Source organism: Dendronephthya gigantea, unplaced genomic scaffold (genome assembly GCF_004324835.1).
Source record: "Dendronephthya gigantea isolate DGI-Jeju-01 unplaced genomic scaffold, DenGig_1.0 000047F, whole genome shotgun sequence".
Taxonomy (NCBI): domain Eukaryota; kingdom Metazoa; phylum Cnidaria; class Anthozoa; order Malacalcyonacea; family Nephtheidae; genus Dendronephthya; species Dendronephthya gigantea.
In genome coordinates, this window is record NW_021163057.1 from 1,571,143 (window position 1) to 1,592,247 (window position 21,105).

Sequence of the window (21,105 nt, forward strand, 5' to 3'; positions counted from 1 at the left end):
AAAATAGAACGATATTATTGGTTGTTGCTATTCAACAACCGTCACACAAAAGTCGCACTATGAAATGCATCACACGTGGAAAATTCTTTGTCTATATTCCCCGGTCGGTAGAAAGACATTACAGTATGTAACTCACTGGTTTTTAACATTACAGAATAAAATAAACTAAAAATAAAATAATCTAAAAATTTGAAGAGCTTGAAAATTTTATACCTAAATTTTAGATAACGTTTATGTTCCAAAAAATGCCATAAATTGATAAAAAAATTTTTAAATATATTACCGGCATTTGCACTCCCGGAACGTTTAACTAACTAAAGAAAGGAGCCTTTGAAGGCTTTGATGGAATCACAAATTTGATAAATCATGACGGTAAACAAAGAGATTGCCTTCGTGTTGTGTTTTTTACTTTGTGCGCTATATTGCAGCCAAGTACAGAAGATGAACCGGCATTTTATAAATTTGTGTTAAAAGATATAAGCGGGAAGGACGTTGATTTCGCGCAATATAAGGGAAAGGTGAATTTATAATTAGAGCCTATTGTTACATTATTAATATAAAATATTCAAATTAAATCTTCTCGGATTTTGAAGTACTTTAACTTTTATCATTACTAATATTTTTTGGTTTATTATTGAGTCTAGTTGTTGAAATCAATTTTATCATCTCAATAACTGGACAGCTTGATTTGGAGTTGAACTTGTGGGGCAATCTCTGTTATAAAGGAATAGTAATAAAATAGATCATAATGCTTGACTTGCTTCACAGCTTTGTACTGTAAGGATAACTCGTGTAACTAACTTTTCATGTTATGCAATATATTTGGACACAAATTTGGACATAAATAATTTGATTCCACAAGACACTGACACATTTATAAATGTTTCATTTCTTTGACTAAAGCATGGTATATCCAAACTGGGTCAGTGGGCAACACCCCTGTGAACTTGGCGAATGCCTTACAATTTGTGATAAGTTAGTTAATGTCAGCTAGCCAGGGCTGTAGCTAGACCTCCTAATCTGGGGGGGGTATATTCATATATACAGCATACAAGATTAATATATGAATAGACACACCCAATAAAGCTTCTAGCTATGGCCTTGCAGCTAGCAATTGACTGGATATTGCACAAATAATTTAAAAGACTATGGAAATTACTATTGGACAAATTACAAACCAATTAGGATTAGTGCTTATGGGCAAAGTTGTCTGCAAGTCAAAAGGGCATGCAGTGGCGTAGCCAGCCTGACGATTTTGTCCCGCTATGTAAATTTCGAGTTATTATAATTATTCATGTCTTTAGAAATCTATTGTTTTCACAGTCAGTGAACACAAAAATATTAGCATAGCAGGACAAATCAACAGGCTGGCTATGCCACTGAGGGCATGCATTGATGTTGGACATTCATGAAATCTGTATACTACACTTTTCATATTCAGTTTTTGTAGACATTATGGAATCCATATTATTATTTAAGAAGGCAACCCTAGGATGCAAATTTATCATGTGATCATGCAATAGCATTTTACCAGGGAATTACACTAAAACTGGCAACATGAGAAGTTCAATCTTGCATTGTAATGTGCCATGTGCCAATGTAATGTGCCATGTAATCTCCCTCTGAGGTAGTCCGCCCTGATAGTTGATACCTTACAAAGAAGGCATATACTTTTCTCACACCTCACTTTTATTTCTGCCATATGTTGCATATTCTGTTGATTGCTTATATTGCTGTTTACCTTACTTTCAAAGTACCACTCACACTTTTGAATGCAGAAGCTGTAGCATTCTTTCAAGATAAACTTTCAAGATAAAGCAGATACTAAAATAGTCACTTTGGTATATCATGAAAATTTACTAAGCATATTGTATTACAATTATTTCAAGTTTTTTAACTCAATTATTATAGGTCCTACTATTAGTGAATGTTGCAAGTGAATGTGGTTACACTGATGGTCATTACAGAGAACTGGTTCAAATCCAGGACGAGTTTTCATCACATGGCTTCACTGTGCTAGCATTTCCTTGCAACCAGTTTGGCCAGCAGGAACCAAACGACGACAAAGGCATTTTAAAATTCGCCCAAGACAGATACAACGTGAACTTTCCTTTGTTTTCGAAGATTGACGTTGGTGGTGAACACGCTCATCCGTTGTATGTGTACCTGTACCAGGTCACGGCCGACTACCCGAAGTGGAACTTCGGGAAATATTTAGTGGACAGAAATGGAAAAGCCGTTAAGTTTTTCTCACAGAGGATTACAGCGCGAGAAGTTGCTCCCTATATTGAATTGCTGATTAATAATAAGACAATAGATTCTTACCATACCGATTTGTAATAGCTATACATATGCATTGAAACCGTATTTGCAATTTACACCCCATATAAAAATAGGTCAAATTCTGGCCAGAATCCTATAATAATCCTTTTCTGAAGTATGTAACTTTAAAGTATCAGAAAATAATTTATACAATAGATAAATTTCTATTTAATGGTCTGGGTGGGTCAGCAGAGGGCAGAACCTTTAATTAAACCAGTTAAATTGCAAATAGTTTGTAGTGACACATGTTATTTGTGATTAAAATGTTGATGAAAATGGCTCTTGTCATAAGACGCTGATGTGCTCATTTCAAAAGATCTAGTCATCTAGAGCATGCAATCAAATTCCAAAAAGATTCTATGTCTCTGAAATGGTAACAACGGATAATGGCATTATAAACCGAAAGCTGCACTAGCTGCAATCAGTTCACCAAATCGAGCAATTTCTGCTGCAATAGATAGTCCCACAGAAATAATTGCATTCTAAAATTAGGTTTCCACAGGTTAAATTCTTGCAGCCTTGGCCACTCGTTGGCTGGACATTCGTATCGCCACTAAAATTTTAGGTTCGCGTACCTTTATGCTTGTAGAATAAATTATACGACTATGTCTTATAATGCCAGGCTTTTTCTATCAAAACAAACACTACAAAAGTCGGGCACGGCTCAGATTTCTCTTGATGTGCGCGCGCCTGTGCCCATGCATTACACACCATTGAACTATTAATAGAATAAAATAATCTATTTTAGCTCAATGTTTCAAACATTACAAAATTTTTAAACGCATTTTACTAATAAACAAAAAACTCTTATCAAACCGCAAACCCTTATCTAATTTATAATTACCATGATGAAATATCCAAAAATCACATACAAATATTATTTACAATTTCTCCTCATAGGCAAAGGTATTTTTAAGAATTCGTCACGATCGTATACTCAATTCAAGGTAGAAGGGCATCTCAGAAAAAAGTATTTTAATAAAGTACGTTACGTACACGACAGTCTGCTAATCGCAAACAAAAAAATTATATATAGAAATGCTATTAGAAAACTTAAATTACACGTCAGTCGTTGAAAGCACTCGTACGAATGCAATTACAACATTCAATATTAATCAATCATTCACATTCTATCATACAAATTATAGTTTATTGGCAGGAAAAAAGTTATCGAACTAGGAAAAATTGTTGCGAAACATTTATGATTCGCAGTGTTTCCACAAATGTTCCCTGTTTGCCAACTCGTGAAACATTGTTGTGGAAGCAAAATTTGTTTCCTAATGTTTCCTATCAAATTCAGAAGCATTTTATGTTTCCCAATTGCGATTTTTGTTGCGGAAACAACATTGTTTCCTGTTCGCCCGTATGTTTCCAGTGCAAGAGTGCTTTTTACCAGATATGAGCAGGCGTCAAAGGAATTAATAAACACAAAAATGGCTGAAATTACGAATGTTAGTTGTTGTAAACGAACAAGGCAATAAAAAAATTTAAAGCGCGCGAGTGTGGAGAGATACCGAAACAGAGAAGCTGATAAGTTGATATGAAGCAAGAAACTGTGTGTGGGATGTCGGTAATAGATGTCGGTGGTAAGTGTACCAAAAAAAGGTAAAAAACACGCTCGTCACGCAAGTACTTCAATTGTACAACAGTTTCAAACATATCACAATCTCACAAAGTATATTTGTTATTTGGAAATAAAGCGAGTATACCCTAAATGCTGCGCATTAAAGCGACATGAGTTTGGTTACTGAATGTTGGTGGTCTGTGAGACAATAGTTACAATATAGTAATAGGGTAAGTTATAGTGCATATCAGAGGTACTTCTTTTAATATTTTTTAATAATTGCAAATAGTAAAATAACGGCTCCTGAAAAAAAACATTTACGCTGAAGGGTAACCGTTATTAAATAATACTAATGGTACAAATCTGCATGGTGGCCTAGTGGTTAAAGCTGCGACCTACCGAGTTGTAAGCGTAGGTTAAAATCCTGCAAAGTAAAGATTTCATTTTTCCTACTGAAATTACTTATTTAATTTAAAATTCTTTGAAAAGGTTGGGTAAAATAAAAAAAACAGCTGTTGACGTTCCTCGCCAGCTGGTGAGCCTTGAATCTCGATAATTTATCATTGGATTTGTTTTATAAATTTAATAAAAACATAAACTATCGTAAATATTCGACATAGCCCATACAGACTAAGAAATATCACATGTTAATATATTTACAATACCATAACTAAATTTTTATATATATATATGAACCTATATAAATGTATGACAAAGTTACCTAATACCCTGCCTTATAATGGACTTCGAGCCTTTTGCGACGGTGCCTTTTGACTTCTTTGACGTAGCATCAATTGCAAAACATTTCCACAATCGCAGAGTTTCATCAGCGGACGCAGAAATGACCGTTTGACCATCGGGACTGAGGACCATATGCAAAACACGACACGAGTGACCAGTTAATTCTGTAACTTTTGACATGCTAGGATATTTCCAGATCGTCAGTTGATTTTGAGCGTATCCATGACTTGACACGAGCTCCTTGTAGTTGTTTGACCAGATAATGGAACAAACCTAGCAACGAAGGAACGAAAAAATGTATAAATGTAAGTCGTATAATTAATCATATTAATTAATTATATAAATTAATAGTAATTAAAAATATTCAAATAAGACTTCACAGCTAAAACGCCCTATTATCAGAGCCCGGTCAGGTAATCTACACCATGAGTAGTTAATAACAATCGGTAAGGAACTATATATACATACTTTTCCGTCGAATACGAGTACGAGATTCGTTATTTTCGCGCCAGACTCGGTACTGTGCTTACGCTATCTCATGAATATCCTGGTCGTTGTTCTTTCGACTACGATTGTTACACGTTTTCACTGCTATAAAACCTGGCTTAGCAGTGTCCCATTTTTTCAACTTCATGACATTATTTGTTTGAAAAACCACATATATAGAGCACAGCTTCACACATTACTCCCGGCAGCATGCTCAACAATTATTAGCGATCAGGCATATCGCCAAAATCATAGTTATGCCTAAATATACCTGGCGCCAATTAACAGGCTTGGAATTGTGTCCAGATATCCAGTCAACGACCACTTCAAAATTCTTGACGCAAATTTTGATAATGTGCGTTGTTTTTTTATGACACTCGGGTCTTCCCACAAGCAACGTACAGGAAGGTGAAAGACACGTTAGGATTAAGTTGTTGTGTTTTAAATTAATACTCTTATTTTCGAAGCACGTCTGTCTAGTATACTTATAATCTTGCGGTTGAAAACCCGCACAAGTGCATGCCATAAATACGAAACAATCGGAACGATTTAAACCACTTGAGGCAGGTAGCTATATGACCAGTCTGGAAAAATGTAGTTATCAAAGGTTCAAGCGGCTATTCGTCCGATAGGATAGGTCCAGCAGCTTAGTCGTGCCTTGGTTTTTTAAACTTGTTTTGACTAATATATATATACATATACAATAACGTCGTCGCTGCCAAGTTTCAAGAATTTGGCTAATGAATTATAACACTCGACAAACAACAGTTTTGACTTTTTTCAGTCCCAATGCACGCGGGCTTTCCAATTGAATATTCAGATTTAGTTATATTTCTTACTATAAAGTAAATATATATGGTGTAGCTATATCACGCCCGGATGAAACTATCATCTGTACGAATAATTAGGAATGCGTGCATGGGCAAACAACATCGGATATAATCGACGAAACGATTTTTCTATGGTTGGGTATTTACAAACATATGCAGACTGTAATGAATTAACTCTTCAGGTGTACTAACCTGTGACTTTGTATCAATGGCATTTAGGCAGGTTCCGGTAGCAGCATTCCAGAATCTGATATGCCGATCAGCTGTTCCACCACCACTGGCAATCACATTCCTTTGAAACGGACACCAATCTAAAGCCTTTTAATAATTAAGTAACAACGTCAAAATAGAATAGGCAGCCGCGTGGGCTACAAGTATACGTGACCAGAATTTGCTAAAAATCCCCGAAAACATGAGCCAATGCATGCACCTACCTTGACGGCAGCTTGGTGATCTGTCAGCGTGAATAACGGCGAATTCATATCGCCACTCGAGCTTACATTAGTGTCCCAGATCAAAAGAAGATTATCGTTTCCACCACTCGCTAAATACTTGCCATCGCGTGACCATTTCAATCCGCACACCTCCTGCGTATGACATGCCAATGTTGCCACGTGATCATCAGCAACTCTGACGTCATGATGGTGGATGGCACCACTACGACTTCCACTAAAAAAATTGAAAATCTTAAAGATTAAGATTCAACTCGACGAAGCGAAGTCTAAAATTTGTATCTTACATAAAAGTGAGCATTATTGAGCAGGGTGGTTGGAGTTAACACTAAAATTCAAGGGAACTTTTTAAAATTTCTATTTGCCCAAGTCAGTTGAGCAATTTTTATCGGACGCAACATAGCAACGGTGATGACGTGACAGTACCTGGTCAGAATGAAGGAATTCCAAGATAAAGAGCCGACCCTTGCTGCATGACCAGTCATTTTTCGGACACGTTTCTGCTGTTCCACATCCCAAAGCTAAAGAAACAAGTCACTGTTAAAAACAAACTCATGTATCTACATATAACGTACACCCCAAGCGTCTCATTTGCGTCTTCTCATATTTTGATTGTGTCATAATTCTATAGCCTGAGCCTTGGCAAGCTTGACCTAACTTGGTGATTAAAGTTGTATTTCACGCTTTCGTGCAAAAATTATAAAGAGACCGCGTTATAGAGTTTGAAATTATAATTATTTATAATTTGGCGTCAGAAGAGCTTCGACAATATACGTACGTATACGTTTACACCGCGATATAATAGCTTTATACCTGCACAGCGCCATCACTATTTCCAATTCCTAAATATCTCCCTTCTTTTATCCATGAGACAGAACCCACGTAGCACTCCGGTGAGTCCATTTGACAAAGTTGTTGTATACTTCCCGTTCCTGCATCCCATATATAGACAAAGCCACCAAGAGCAACCGCTAAATGATTGTTACAACTCCAGTCCAAGAGATTGAGATCTAATGAAAATATTTAACAACTTGTGACAATGCAACCTTTTTGGGACGACAATCAGATTCGACGTCTTTGACGCCTTTGCGCCCTAGGATAATTGCACAACATCAGCTTAAAACAAATATACTCATGCAGATGCTCATAAATTATATATATATTATATATATATATATATATATTATATATATATATATATAAAATATATATATAAATATATATATATATATATATATATATATATACTGCAGGAACTTACAATAGTCATCAATAAGGTCAGGAGCATCCAGTATTCTTTCTGGCGCGGGTGATATAAATCTGGAATTCTTCTTTGCTGAAGTCCCTGGGGTCTTGTTTTGACAATACAAAACCCTTAAGTCATTCAAATAGCCTAAAAACAACCGAATGTTTTAAAAATACAATCAAGAAACAACCGAGAGTTTTTTGAATATACATTTAATCTATAATGTACTTAACGCAAATTTCAGATTTCCACAGGTCTATGGAATATTCTTTAAAACATTTTCAACAATTAGTCACAAATTTGACGTAGTGAATTTTACCTTATCGAACACTCTGTTATTACCATTTGAAATCTAAGCACTGACTCCTACTAGAAATATTTTTCAGTTTCCTAATATATTTTTCAGGTAAATGTTTGGGCAAAAGCTTCTTACTATTGACACTGGGCAATAAAAAGAAATTTTGACTATAGCTTTGGCGTGTATTATAGCAGAAAATTTGAGGATGCACGCAGGCAAGTGGAGATACCACTGGTTGTACATTTTGTAATTTAAACGAATCTTTAATAACTGAAGAATAAAAATAGAATTTAAAAAGAAAGAATTTGCAATAAAAATTGAATTTAAAAGGCAAAATTTGGTCTTAGAAGAAGTTTAAATATTAATAAAGTCATGTGTACAAAATTCTTCTCAACCAATCATAGAGCTTCATTTTACCGGAAATGCAGCTTGCGATATAATAAGATATTATATTACTTAAAAACAGTTATTAACAAAATCCACGCGTGCGGTAATATACTACCTTAATTAAAAATATATACATACATTTTTTTTGGGAGCTTAAAAAATCAATATAGTTCAATTATCAAACGGATATAATAAACACGATCGAAAGACGTGGGGCACATCTCAAAACCAAAATTAAAGTCTCTTCCATTTGATCTTGCGAAAGAATTCTTCGTAAAATGAGCGCCCAAAACCTATCTTGGCGCGACTGCGTTTTTCTTAGTACAAAAATGTATCGCCCAGTTGGACTTTCATCGAAAGCGCTTTACATCAACTACGTTGTCGCTTGCGCTGTAAATATCATTATTTTTCTAAGCACGATATTGCTTAACGCGACCACAATCTTTGCATATTGGAAGTCCACGCAACTAAAAAGGAAGACTTCATATTTCCTAGTAATGTTGTTATCGATCGTCGACTTAGCGAACGGCCTGTTTGGGCAATCTTGTTTCGTATTAATATCGATAAAGACCCTTATTGGGGATCCTCTTGAATGCGGTGTTTACACAACGGCAATGCTAATGTCATGCAGCTTCGCATCTCTGGCTATCGCGACTTTATATTTATTAAACATCGAGCGATACTTGAACATTGTTCATCCTTTTTTCACACGAAGTAAGGTAACAAAAAGCAAACTTTTGATGGCCGCTTCGATCCTATGGGGTTTGGCAATAGCCATATCAATACCGACACGTTTCTCAAACGTCGTCATAGGGACCACGTTACTTGCCGTCGTTTTGTCATCCGTGTATTTCTACGTTAGGATATTCATCGCGAGTCGCGAGGCATCCTGCGAGTCCCGGACAAGCGGATCACGACAATTACAAGATATAAAGCTCGCAAAGTCATGCGCCATTGTTGTTGGGTGTACGTTCCTATGTACAACACCGTTTGCGGTTGTCAACTTCTTGATGGCACAAAGGCAAAGCTACGTTTTGTTCATCGCGCTTTTCTGGGCCGCCACAATGAGCTTCGCTTCCGCATCCCTAAATTCGATCATATTTTTTTGGCGAAATCCAATGTTGAGAAAAGAAGCAAAAAGGATCATTTCAAGACTTGACGAATAAGATCTCATCATAAACTATGGAATATTTAACGACATGTATGATATCCATCATTATATACTTTGTAAAAGCAGATTGTCAAAATAATTAATTTGAAATTGGTATAGTTTCAAAATCAGATTCATCTCTTTTGATCAATTCTATTTGGTAAAAACGTGATACGATGATGCGACGCGGATTTTCAGTATTCAGAGCAATTCAATTTGGAAAGGAATTTGAGAGCGGCATGGGCACAAGACAAGTCAAAATCTTAGCTATCTTCGCTCGCCGGTAAGTATCAAGAATATCATAATATGACCAGACTTAAGACCAATACATGCTATAGGCGACAAATCGCTTTGTGTGTCCAGTTGGGCGACGATGTTGATTAAAATCATCGTATGCAAGAGCTATACTAATAGGCCGTTGTTGGCACAGGTCGCACAAAATCAAACTGGTTCGATTATGTGCGACGTGTTGCAGCAACAAATTGCATCGGAGCGGCAAACTTTTCGTTCAAATTTCCCTGTTCAGACCATGATATTCGTTGCTAGTTTTTTGAAAAACTTTAAAATATATTGTAAATATCACCTCTGTGATAATCACGTCGATTTTTGCGGATCACGTCAGATGTTTGGTTTCAGCTTTCTCAGTGGGGATTGAGTCTGACTCGTCCCCAGTCGCTTTGGTGTTACGCAAGTAAACATTAGAGATTTTTCCTTGCCACTGAGCTATAAATATCACTGTTATATCATTAAATATCACTGGGACTGCAGAGGAGTCTGGATGTCACCACTGATCTGATTTTATACTGGATACAGCAACTGTATACACGAATCGATACGCATATTTTTTAGTATTCCTGAATAGTATTATATCGGTTCTTAATCACTATCTCAGTTGTGGGTTGATAGTAGTCTTCTCGCAGACTGAATAAGGGGGCCGGAAATTATAGGGGGAAAATTTCTGAAATGAAGGATTGATGTTACCGAAATAATTTTCGGTCTAGGGATTTTGGTGCTAATTTCTATATTAGCTATTATATAACACGAGTATTTGAAGGTTTGTTGAGCACTATATAGCCTATATGCAGCTAGGGCGTTTAAATAATAACTATAATAATAATATAAGTAATAATAATAAATATAAATTTATAAAGCGCAAATTATCATAATAATTTTTAACAAACGTTCGTATTAATTAAATCGTAGAGAATGCTTTTTTGAACTGAAATTTTAATATACAACTACCTTATTGCATTAACACTTTTCATCTTGGTAACTTTACACAGATAGAAATTGATCTTTTGTCTATTCAAATAGACATGTTAGCTGGAAAAAATATCTTGTTCACATGCAGTGGGGAGGCCGGGTTGTTTGAATTATCAAATTTACAAAACATTTAATTCATCTACCAGTTGTGAATCAAACATCTTACCAAGCATGCAAGTCATGCAATTATCCCCATATTAAGGTCTGCATGATCATTGATATGATCATTTCAATCAAATTGCATCTCAAGTCTGGTTTCAGTGATATCACTAGTCAAAAACAATGAATTTCAAAAGAAAAGAATGCAGAACAAAAATATATGTATAAATACGCCCCACCCCGTGATTTAGGTGGTCATGCCGATTTCATAATGACATAAATTTGTCAACATTATTTTTAGTCTAAATTATGGTTGAAATGAATACAGGGAGTTAGGTAATATAAATTCTACATAAAATACTCAGGTCATGGTCAAAAGCCTGTGTTTATTAGGCATATTATAAAAGGCATATAAGCTAATTCAGAAATTGCAGGACTTAACCTATACCATTTCACAAATTCAACCCAATTTGGGGAGGGATGTTAATCCTAGCTGCTGCCCTGACCTCTAAGGTCATTAAAGAGTCATTAGAAAATTAAATTTTACTTGAAAAATCAATATTTTTTGCAATATCATTGTGAACAAGTTGCTTGATGAAAGCAAACAGGCTATTGCCAGTAAAAAAGGTTTATACAATTATATACTAAAGTTAAATTCCAAGCTTGCATGACATATATTAACATGTTGACAACTAACCCACCAAAGTAAAATTCAGTGGCGTAGCCAGCAACGATAATTGGGGGGGCGAATATTCATATATTCATGTTAACAGACTGTAAAGACAATTGATTTGAAAAGAAATTAATCCTGCGTATCACGAATATATGAATATGTGCCCCCCAATTATCGTGCTGGCTACGCCACTGGTAAAATTTAATGCTTGCATGGCCTAAGGCCCCCTTTTTCCTTTATACCCAAACACACTAAACACAGAGCTTTAATCAGCTCTGACACCAGTAGAGTACTGAAAAATATAACAAACAAACTTCATTGTTTATTAAGATTGTTTGTGAAAAGTCATTGGTGGTAAATTATTGATCACACAACATATATAAGCACCCTAAATACTCGTATTTCAACCCTATTAAAATATAAACAAGGTGATCAACATAAGATTTAACAGACAGTAGACTTGCCTTCTCTTGGTACTGGAGCTTTGTTTGAATAGGTGAGGATCTTGGCATTTAGTTCATTGGCACACAAATTTTCGGTCATAGATTTTCTAAACTCTGCCTTTGACGGACTTCCTTCATTTTCCTGCTCGGTTTCCTCTTTGCTCATGACTTTGTAATAGGACGTATCCAAGTTCATTGAACTCCTGTTAGGTATAAAGCGATCGCCCGACGGCGTTTTTGGCGTTCTTTGCTTACCCGGCGTCTTCTTGTTTGGAGATCCAGAAGGAGTTTTATTTGTACTTCGGTTGACAAGTTTATTTGGCGTCGAGGTCTTGGCAGAAAGTGCAATTTCTTCCTCAGCTTTTCGTTGCCATCTTGGTTTTGGTCCATTCTTGATTGCTCCATCTAAGCGAATAATATCATTTATCTCTGTCTCAAAGTTGAAATGCGACATTATCAAGCTTTGTGGTCAATACGTCTTTAATATTTTTCGGTTTGCTAAGTTTTGTAGTCAATAAAAATCGCTTATAATACGAACAAACTTCACAAATCGATGTTTACTTCTCTTTGTATTTCAAATATTCCGCTTCGTCGTTCCACACAAAAGAAATGAAAGAAATAACACTTCTCTAAACGATGATTGGTCGATTCAAAAAATAGAACGATATTATTGGTTGTTGCTATTCAACAACCGTCACACAAAAGTCGCACTATGAAATGCATCACACGTGGAAAATTCTTTGTCTATATTCCCCGGTCGGTAGAAAGACATTACAGTATGTAACTCACTGGTTTTTAACATTACAGAATAAAATAAACTAAAAATAAAATAATCTAAAAATTTGAAGAGCTTGAAAATTTTATACCTAAATTTTAGATAACGTTTATGTTCCAAAAAATGCCATAAATTGATAAAAAAATTTTTTAAATATATTACCGGCATTTGCACTCCCGGAACGTTTAACTAACTAAAGAAAGGAGCCTTTGAAGGCTTTGATGGAATCACAAATTTGATAAATCATGACGGTAAACAAAGAGATTGCCTTCGTGTTGTGTTTTATTACTTTGTGCGCTATATTGCAGCCAAGTACAGAAGATGAACCGGCATTTTATAAATTTGTGTTAAAAGATATAAGCGGGAAGGACGTTGATTTCGCGCAATATAAGGGAAAGGTGAATTTATAATTAGAGCCTATTGTTACATTATTAATATAAAATATTCAAATTAAATCTTCTCGGATTTTGAAATACTTTAACTTTTATCATTACTAATATTTTTTGGTTTATTATTGAGTCTAGTTGTTGAAATCAATTTTATCATCTCAATAACTGGACAGCTTGATTTGGAGTTGAACTTGTGGGGCAATCTCTGTTATAAAGGAATAGTAATAAAATAGATCATAATGCTTGACTTGCTTCACAGCTTTGTACTGTAAGGATAACTCGTGTAACTAACTTTTCATGTTATGCAATATATTTGGACACAAATTTGGACATAAATAATTTGATTCCACAAGACACTGACACATTTATAAATGTTTCATTTCTTTGACTAAAGCATGGTATATCCAAACTGGGTCAGTGGGCAACACCCCTGTGAACTTGGCGAATGCCTTACAATTTGTGATAAGTTAGTTAATGTCAGCTAGCCAGGGCTGTAGCTAGACCTCCTAATCTGGGGGGGGTATATTCATATATACAGCATACAAGATTAATATATGAATAGACACACCCAATAAAGCTTCTAGCTATGGCCTTGCAGCTAGCAATTGACTGGATATTGCACAAATAATTTAAAAGACTATGGAAATTACTATTGGACAAATTACAAACCAATTAGGATTAGTGCTTATGGGCAAAGTTGTCTGCAAGTCAAAAGGGCATGCAGTGGCGTAGCCAGCCTGACGATTTTGTCCCGCTATGTAAATTTCGAGTTATTATAATTATTCATGTCTTTAGAAATCTATTGTTTTCACAGTCAGTGAACACAAAAATATTAGCATAGCAGGACAAATCAACAGGCTGGCTATGCCACTGAGGGCATGCATTGATGTTGGACATTCATGAAATCTGTATACTACACTTTTCATATTCAGTTTTTGTAGACATTATGGAAATCCATATTATTATTTAAGAAGGCAACCCTAGGATGCAAATTTATCATGTGATCATGCAATAGCATTTTACCAGGGAATTACACTAAAACTGGCAACATGAGAAGTTCAATCTTGCATTGTAATGTGCCATGTGCCAATGTAATGTGCCATGTAATCTCCCTCTGAGGTAGTCCGCCCTGATAGTTGATACCTTACAAAGAAGGCATATACTTTTCTCACACCTCACTTTTATTTCTGCCATATGTTGCATATTCTGTTGATTGCTTATATTGCTGTTTACCTTACTTTCAAAGTACCACTCACACTTTTGAATGCAGAAGCTGTAGCATTCTTTCAAGATAAACTTTCAAGATAAAGCAGATACTAAAATAGTCACTTTGGTATATCATGAAAATTTACTAAGCATATTGTATTACAATTATTTCAAGTTTTTTAACTCAATTATTATAGGTCCTACTATTAGTGAATGTTGCAAGTGAATGTGGTTACACTGATGGTCATTACAGAGAACTGGTTCAAATCCAGGACGAGTTTTCATCACATGGCTTCACTGTGCTAGCATTTCCTTGCAACCAGTTTGGCCAGCAGGAACCAAACGACGACAAAGGCATTTTAAAATTCGCCCAAGACAGATACAACGTGAACTTTCCTTTGTTTTCGAAGATTGACGTTGGTGGTGAACACGCTCATCCGTTGTATGTGTACCTGTACCAGGTCACGGCCGACTACCCGAAGTGGAACTTCGGGAAATATTTAGTGGACAGAAATGGAAAAGCCGTTAAGTTTTTCTCACAGAGGATTACAGCGCGAGAAGTTGCTCCCTATATTGAATTGCTGATTAATAATAAGACAATAGATTCTTACCATACCGATTTGTAATAGCTATACATATGCATTGAAACCGTATTTGCAATTTACACCCCATATAAAAATAGGTCAAATTCTGGCCAGAATCCTATAATAATCCTTTTCTGAAGTATACTCTATAGGCAGTATAGTCACTATAGTGCTCAATAAATTTTATCGAACAAGGTAACAAAATGAACAACTTTAATTTCTTTTCGCTGAACGAAATATACATATGATAAGCGGCAAAACGCAGTTTATTTTAAACAGCCTAGCTGAATTGTTTTCAATTTTATCTAACTGCTGTGTTTCTTAATTATTGCATCTGCTTGGTCCAACAGCTAAAAAATGATAAAAATAAATTAAAATCGATCGCCATGTTGACTTGCGGAAAATGTATAAATTTGCCTCAATATAATATGGATGATTTCACCGCTTTTGATACAACCCTTTCAGTGCTCTTTCTTATTCATATTCTTTTCAACTCTCTCTTTAGTCACAAAGTCACCAAGATTATAGCTATATTGGGCGTTACCATGACACCTATATCGTGTTTATCGTGTGTACGATAAATCAGATATGTGGTGATGGAAAGATACCCCGAGGGTAATAAGTATTGTTTTCATAATACAAATTCTTACCTGAGTAAATTTCACTGGCTCAAAAAAGGATTGGATAAATCTTCGCATGGTCAACTTGTAATTATACAAACTCATTTGTTCAATCACCTGACTGTATAAACAAAGATCTTCAAACATCTGTGGCACGTTTTCTTTCCAACTAAAAGAAAGTTATAAATGCAATGAAATGTGCTTGTGCATGGACCAATAGAACATTCCCTATAATGCATAAGGTTCCATACGCATGCAAAGTGTCTTTAGGCTAAGCCTAAGGGGATATATATATTTATTTAAATTACAGATTTGATGCAAATCAGTCCAGTTATACCGAATAACGGGGTAATTCTATACAGTCCATAATCACGATCAACATAAATCGATCAATAACACAGAGCTTATCATTTGAAAATGAGAAATCTCAAGCCATTTCTGCGAGACCTGCAGAGATACAGTGCATTCTCGTGGGCCCAATTCCAGTTACCCAAAGGGCAAACTACAACGTTTGGCTTCTTTATTCAGCTGAATAAAGAAGCCAAACATTGTTGTACTGTAGTTTGCCCTTTGATTTTGATTAATAGCTTTGTTGCAAACAAAGAAAACAAAGGTTAAAGTTATAATATTGTTCAGCTAATTTGTTCAGTAACCTGGCAACCCTGGAGAGAAACCCTCCGGCGTCCATGCATGCACGATATGCTGCAGTTTGATTTCATTCACGATATGCTGCAGTTTGCTGCAGCATGTAGGAATACCTATATATATATTGACAATCGACCATCCTTTTTAGCATGCAATTTGTCACCCAACCTCAAACGTTTTATGCATGCATGCACTTGAAACCAGTACGAAAACATTTCTAAAATCCGAAAAATGATTATTTTGGCCGGATGACTAACCAAAAGTATCGCGCAGAATCCTGATGATAAGATTTTCGAATACATATAAACTAAATCCCCAAAATTATATTTGAATACTGATTTTAATTGCATATGACTATATACTATTCTGAGTTGCATTATCAGTGCATGTAATATCGAAATATGATGACAGCTATAGGTGTTCATCCTCTACTGCTATACTTTATAATTGTATGTCCCGTCGCATATCTTGAACAGCATTTAGATAATCAATTTGGCAACAATTGTCCATAAAATGCATTCGCCAACTCGGTCTCTTCCACTCCGAAGAAAAACTCTTTTGCCGCAGCGACGAACTCGTCTCGGTTGATCACGCCGTTGCTATTCGAATCAATGACGTCAAAGCAACGCTTAATTTCTTCGTCATTTATGTTGTGAGCAATAACATTGAAGTAGACTTTAAATTCTTTTTCGGATATGGTTCCATTGCTGTTTGTATCGATGCAATCAAACAGCATATCGTGGACTCCGGAGGGTTTCTCGCCTGATGGCGACAAGAGCACGTCGCTGGCGGCCTTGGCAGCTTCTTCCAACGGAATCTTCATACCAGGTTTAAGACTCATGAGATCGGCAACCTTTGCGAACGTCGCAGTAATTGCTTGGCATTTTTCCTCGGTGATATCACAAGTGTGTTCTATCAATCTTTTAGCCATGAGCTCAAAGTCTTCGCGTGAGATATAGCCATCGTGGTTCATATCCATTCTGTGCATACGTGTTCTCATTTTTCTCAAATGATAAGCTTTTTGCTGTTCATTCACGCTCATGTTGACGATGGATTGATTGGAATACGAGCTAGGACGCGCAACGCAAAGCGACGCTTATACTGAAATGACAATTGTCAGAGGTTTCAAAACGTATCGAGGCCACAGCCCTGACTCTTCTACAGTTTCTAACAAACAACCTCGTACCCAGGGTCTTTACTCGTGCCCTGGGTACGAGGTTGCCTAACAAAGCGATGAAAATTGATGACGCAAAGGATCATGGCAATACCCCGAGGCGCACCTTAGGTAAGCGACTGGAGACAAGTCAGGCCTCATCCGGCCTGTCGGCACGCCCACGTTACCAACGAACACGTGTTAAAAAAGAAGTTTGCAGCAAAGCATGATTCTCACGCCACTTACCTTCGAAGAGACTGTTGATGTGACTTGGATGTCACAGCACTGCTCAAATTCACAACCAGTCTCAAGATTTCTCGCTTAATCAAACTTCGTTCCTTTGAAGTGATCGCTTCACCTCGTTTGCCCTTGAGGAATTTTTCCAGAACGCTTCCAGAAGACGGAGTCTCGCTATTTGTGGGTCCGTTGGGCAAAGTCACAATTTTATCAGGGCAGTCAGTCTTACCGGCCGAGCCGGCTTCATTTGACTCTATTGATGCTTGCCGGACAACGTGATGTAGACCGGTGACATTGGATATGTCCATACACGACAGACAATGCGTGACATCATGCGATGCTTTTCCTTTTAGAATGTCTGTCGCTTCAGACTCCGGAATCGTTGATTCCTGCGGTATACTTGTGGAAATACCATTAAAATTCGCAGCCCACGATCCTTTGAACTGAGATTCGGCAACCTGAAATAACGGAACAAACCGCTGTGGATTTTGAATATATGTCCCCAGACAACTTCAACTTTTACAACACAAGTTATACAACGATCGAGTTTGGCGATCACTATTTTCAGAGCAATATCAGATGATGATGTACGGATTTGAGCTGTGTCACAGAGCAAGAAGTTTAAAAAATATCGAGCCATTGCAACTACATGGGATGAATGTGATGATATTATTACAGACAGAGAGAAAGAAGGGGGGGGCGTTTATGTTTTCAAGTGTTCTACCATGCTCATTAAATTCGAACACGCTATCACTTTATCGTATAGAATTCAGCGAAAACTATTTTAAATTTTTACCCAAAATAATGCCATGCAAATATAAATATAAATATGTACTGTACAAATGTTGAAATAGTAATGGTAATAAAAGCCAGCGCGGTAACGCCAGCAAATAGGCGGGGATAAATCCCTCGTTTAAATGGCCCTGTTATCTTTTAGTTTTGAATGGAAATGCACTCACCATGAAGAAGTCGGTTAGTTCACAGGGCAATGTCAATCCCAAAAACTCGTTTCCTCTGGCGGAACTCGCGGTCTTCACTTTTCTGCCATATTGATGCTCCAGAGGGGAGGGGGTCGGTAGGGCAGATGATCCCGATGTGTGACTTTCAGCCAGGTCTAAGGACAGTGGACGGGATTCTGGGATTGGTGGTCTGAAACACGTAAAAACAACATGACTAAAGAGGAATGGGAGAATTTCAGTGAAAGGAAATATATTTGCCAAAGATTTGCAAAAGAGCGATCGATGAATTGAAAAAAATAACGCCTCAGAGTTTCACAGAATGTGGTGAAAACGATAATCTCTTCTGATTGAAACTGCAAAACGCACACAGAGTGTTGGAGTAGCTTTACACTAACTCATGGACGCTAAAAGATAACAAATATTTCCTAGAAACCCCGCTTACCCAACGATGGCGAACGATTGATTAAATCCACCGATTCGCGATTCAATATCTCTGTTGATACTTCGTTGTCTCCGTAAATTACTCAAAGCCGAGTAACCGTGTGCATCGCGAAACGATGTATAGACTGGCATCATATCCCCGATTTCGACGTCCGCCGGTGACGTTGGGCTCATTGGAACGGACTGAAGACTCCATATGGACAGCGACGTCACGCTTTTCTTGAGGCGTCTTCCACGCGGAGTGTAACTTGAACTCGCCGAGCTCGCGCTCCGCGAATACGCTTTCCGCGGGAATTTCTTGCCCAATTCGTCGACCGATGTTCCAATGTCTCTCACGTGATCGTTGCGGCTCACTAAGGATGCCATGTCACTCAAGCCATCGCTAACACTCATCTGGTCTAAATACGACCCATCGAAAGCGTCATTCTCATCAGTCTTTGCAAGGCTTTTCAGGACCAACGTTTTGTTGTCCAGTAACATCACCTCGGTATTGCTGCCAGTTATCAAAGCTCGTTGTTCGTTACCTGGAGAGTTGATGGAGTAATCCACTTCGAAACAATTTGACGATTTGCGCGTGCGGGAAAGTGCCCGGTGCCTTCGGTTGTGCCAGAAAAGCTTGCGCTACGGGCATCAGCCGTGATGGCCAGCCGGGGATCTACTACACTTCCCTTTTCGTTTAAACTGGAGCTACGCGTGCGGTTTAGCTCTGATTGTCTTTTCCGTATCGTCTTCTCGTATGTTTTTTCCAGGTCTAATTGTAACGGAGGTTGTCGTCGAGGCTTGTCTGACTCTTATAGCTTCCAAAACTTTGCGAGGTCTCCATGGACGAAAGTGAACGATAACTTGATTCGCTCACACCGCTGGAGCTGCGCACGTGACGCACTTCGTCGCCACCATCGGTCATAACGCGTGATCGTGGCGTGCTACTCAGCGGACTAACGTTTGTCTCTTCGGGTTCTACTTTTCCTTCCCTTGCTGAAATGAAGAATAGTAAAATATTGAGGTTTTGATGGAATAGAACAAGAGAACGTCCATTACAGGTGTTAAAGCTCTCTTAGACGGTGGGATTTTTCATGCAACTTGCAAAACAATTCTACTTTTGAGAGATGTTAGATTTGGTGACTTGTGTTTATTACACTTCATATACGTTTCTCACACCTCCATTTTGAAGACTTTTCACTAATTTGCATATTTTAATTATGAAAGGGTGAAATCCATGATTAATTACGCTGCATCATAGCCTATGATAACTGCAGTATTTTACTCTGATTACAAAAAGTATCTTAATTATTGATTTAATTTCCTGTTTTCCGGTTTGTAAAAGGTCTATTATATTTCCTTTCAGGGCAATCCAAAGGCCCTGTTACACGGTGCAATTTTGCTTGCAAGTTTCAATGCAATTCTACTTATAAGCTGTAATTGCATTGGTCTTTTTGAAGGTAAAATTTAACGTAGCATTACAACACTCCAATTACTATTTGAGATGCAAAGAATTTCGATTCCTTCTTCCGAATTTTCAGGCAAAAATATTTACACAGCACACAAGCGTTGGACCGTATAAATTTGACAATTGAAATGACATATCTTCGCATTAACCGAAAGATACAGGTCCTGAGATTCGTTTTCCCAACTTAACTCACTTTGTGAAGAACTTGTACTCTTAAGGATTCTACTAATCAACGAATTTTCTCCCAAGGAACTCTCGTATGGGCCGAGGTTGATCGTCTTCATTTGGTTGCCGTGCAATCCAAGACTGCCGTCACTGTCGGCGGAATATCTGGATGCATTTGAAGCGCTGCGCGGATACGACTCACTCCGTGCTAACATCGCCGGACTATTCTCCTTTCGAGACGATGGTCGTTTCTTTCCCCCCGGCTGCTGTCATCGTCGACACCGCCTTTCTTCGCAGCCGCGGTTTCTGCAGGGGGTGGCATAAGATGTTCCGGAATCGACGCTTTCTTTATCCTCTCGAGTAACGAAGGTGTCTCGGCCTTTGGCTCGACTTCCTCGTTAGAACCGGTTGATTTTTCCTCCGACAAAGACATGCTGCTTCCGTCGTTGTGATCCCCGCTAAAGTACATTGCTTGTTTTCTTTCCTCGAGCATGCTAAGCAAGATACCACTGCCGGTCCCTTCGTCATGT

General features: G+C 37.4%; 5 protein-coding genes across 5 annotated transcripts; 2 read left to right on the forward strand and 3 right to left on the reverse strand.

Moving 5' to 3' along the window:
• Positions 1-64: 64 nt before the first annotated feature.
• On the forward strand, positions 65-2,433 carry LOC114527817 (probable phospholipid hydroperoxide glutathione peroxidase). Its single transcript, XM_028549511.1, has 3 exons — positions 65-123; positions 383-518; positions 1,912-2,433. Exons 1-3 carry the CDS (start codon positions 65-67, stop codon positions 2,338-2,340), a joined length of 624 nt encoding a protein of 207 aa, XP_028405312.1. The 3' UTR covers positions 2,341-2,433.
• A 2,144-nt stretch (positions 2,434-4,577) lies between these two features.
• Positions 4,578-12,528, reverse strand: LOC114527791 (cell division cycle protein 20 homolog). The gene is made up of 7 exons (XM_028549483.1): positions 11,976-12,528; positions 7,657-7,788; positions 7,209-7,405; positions 6,822-6,916; positions 6,378-6,612; positions 6,136-6,261; positions 4,578-4,900 (listed from the first exon to the last, which is right to left on the reverse strand). Exons 1-7 carry the CDS (start codon positions 12,406-12,408, stop codon positions 4,604-4,606), a joined length of 1,515 nt encoding a protein of 504 aa, XP_028405284.1. The 5' UTR covers positions 12,409-12,528; the 3' UTR covers positions 4,578-4,603.
• Positions 12,529-12,937: 409 nt separating this feature from the next.
• LOC114527854 (probable phospholipid hydroperoxide glutathione peroxidase) lies at positions 12,938-15,071 on the forward strand. Its single transcript, XM_028549556.1, has 2 exons — positions 12,938-13,127; positions 14,522-15,071. Exons 1-2 carry the CDS (start codon positions 12,975-12,977, stop codon positions 14,948-14,950), a joined length of 582 nt encoding a protein of 193 aa, XP_028405357.1. The 5' UTR covers positions 12,938-12,974; the 3' UTR covers positions 14,951-15,071.
• A 65-nt stretch (positions 15,072-15,136) lies between these two features.
• Positions 15,137-19,499, reverse strand: LOC114527853 (rapamycin-insensitive companion of mTOR-like). Its single transcript, XM_028549555.1, has 5 exons — positions 18,965-19,499; positions 18,523-18,712; positions 17,573-18,021; positions 15,559-15,697; positions 15,137-15,258 (listed from the first exon to the last, which is right to left on the reverse strand). Exons 1-5 carry the CDS (start codon positions 19,441-19,443, stop codon positions 15,214-15,216), a joined length of 1,302 nt encoding a protein of 433 aa, XP_028405356.1. The 5' UTR covers positions 19,444-19,499; the 3' UTR covers positions 15,137-15,213.
• On the reverse strand, positions 16,477-17,566 carry LOC114527855 (luciferin-binding protein-like). Its single transcript, XM_028549557.1, has one exon. The coding sequence runs from the start codon at positions 17,213-17,215 to the stop codon at positions 16,661-16,663; it is 555 nt and encodes a 184-aa protein (XP_028405358.1). The 5' UTR covers positions 17,216-17,566; the 3' UTR covers positions 16,477-16,660.
• Positions 19,500-21,105: the final 1,606 nt, after the last annotated feature.

What these genes read in the sequence shown, in the direction of transcription:
- LOC114527853 (XM_028549555.1), bottom strand. Translation starts at nt 19,443, where the DNA reads ATGTTACTGGACAACAAAACGTTGGTCCTGAAAAGCCTTGCAAAGACT. An exon ending in AACTAACCGACTTCTTCATG is followed by an intron (nt 18,022 to 18,522) that starts GTGAGTGCATTT and finishes CCGTTATTTCAG; the next exon opens with GTTGCCGAATCTCAGTTCAA. An exon ending in CATCAACAGTCTCTTCGAAG is followed by an intron (nt 15,698 to 17,572) that starts GTAAGTGGCGTG and finishes ACTTTCTTTTAG; the next exon opens with TTGGAAAGAAAACGTGCCAC.
- LOC114527854 (XM_028549556.1), top strand. Translation starts at nt 12,975, where the DNA reads ATGACGGTAAACAAAGAGATTGCCTTCGTGTTGTGTTTTATTACTTTG. An exon ending in TCGCGCAATATAAGGGAAAG is followed by an intron (nt 13,128 to 14,521) that starts GTGAATTTATAA and finishes CAATTATTATAG; the next exon opens with GTCCTACTATTAGTGAATGT.
- LOC114527791 (XM_028549483.1), bottom strand. Translation starts at nt 12,408, where the DNA reads ATGTCGCATTTCAACTTTGAGACAGAGATAAATGATATTATTCGCTTA. An exon ending in TGACCTTATTGATGACTATT is followed by an intron (nt 7,406 to 7,656) that starts GTAAGTTCCTGC and finishes TATTTTCATTAG; the next exon opens with ATCTCAATCTCTTGGACTGG. An exon ending in ATAGTGATGGCGCTGTGCAG is followed by an intron (nt 6,917 to 7,208) that starts GTATAAAGCTAT and finishes TTGTTTCTTTAG; the next exon opens with CTTTGGGATGTGGAACAGCA.
- LOC114527855 (XM_028549557.1), bottom strand. Translation starts at nt 17,215, where the DNA reads ATGAGCGTGAATGAACAGCAAAAAGCTTATCATTTGAGAAAAATGAGA.
- LOC114527817 (XM_028549511.1), top strand. Translation starts at nt 65, where the DNA reads ATGCATCACACGTGGAAAATTCTTTGTCTATATTCCCCGGTCGGTAGA. An exon ending in GTCGGTAGAAAGACATTACA is followed by an intron (nt 124 to 382) that starts GTATGTAACTCA and finishes CGGTAAACAAAG; the next exon opens with AGATTGCCTTCGTGTTGTGT. An exon ending in TCGCGCAATATAAGGGAAAG is followed by an intron (nt 519 to 1,911) that starts GTGAATTTATAA and finishes CAATTATTATAG; the next exon opens with GTCCTACTATTAGTGAATGT.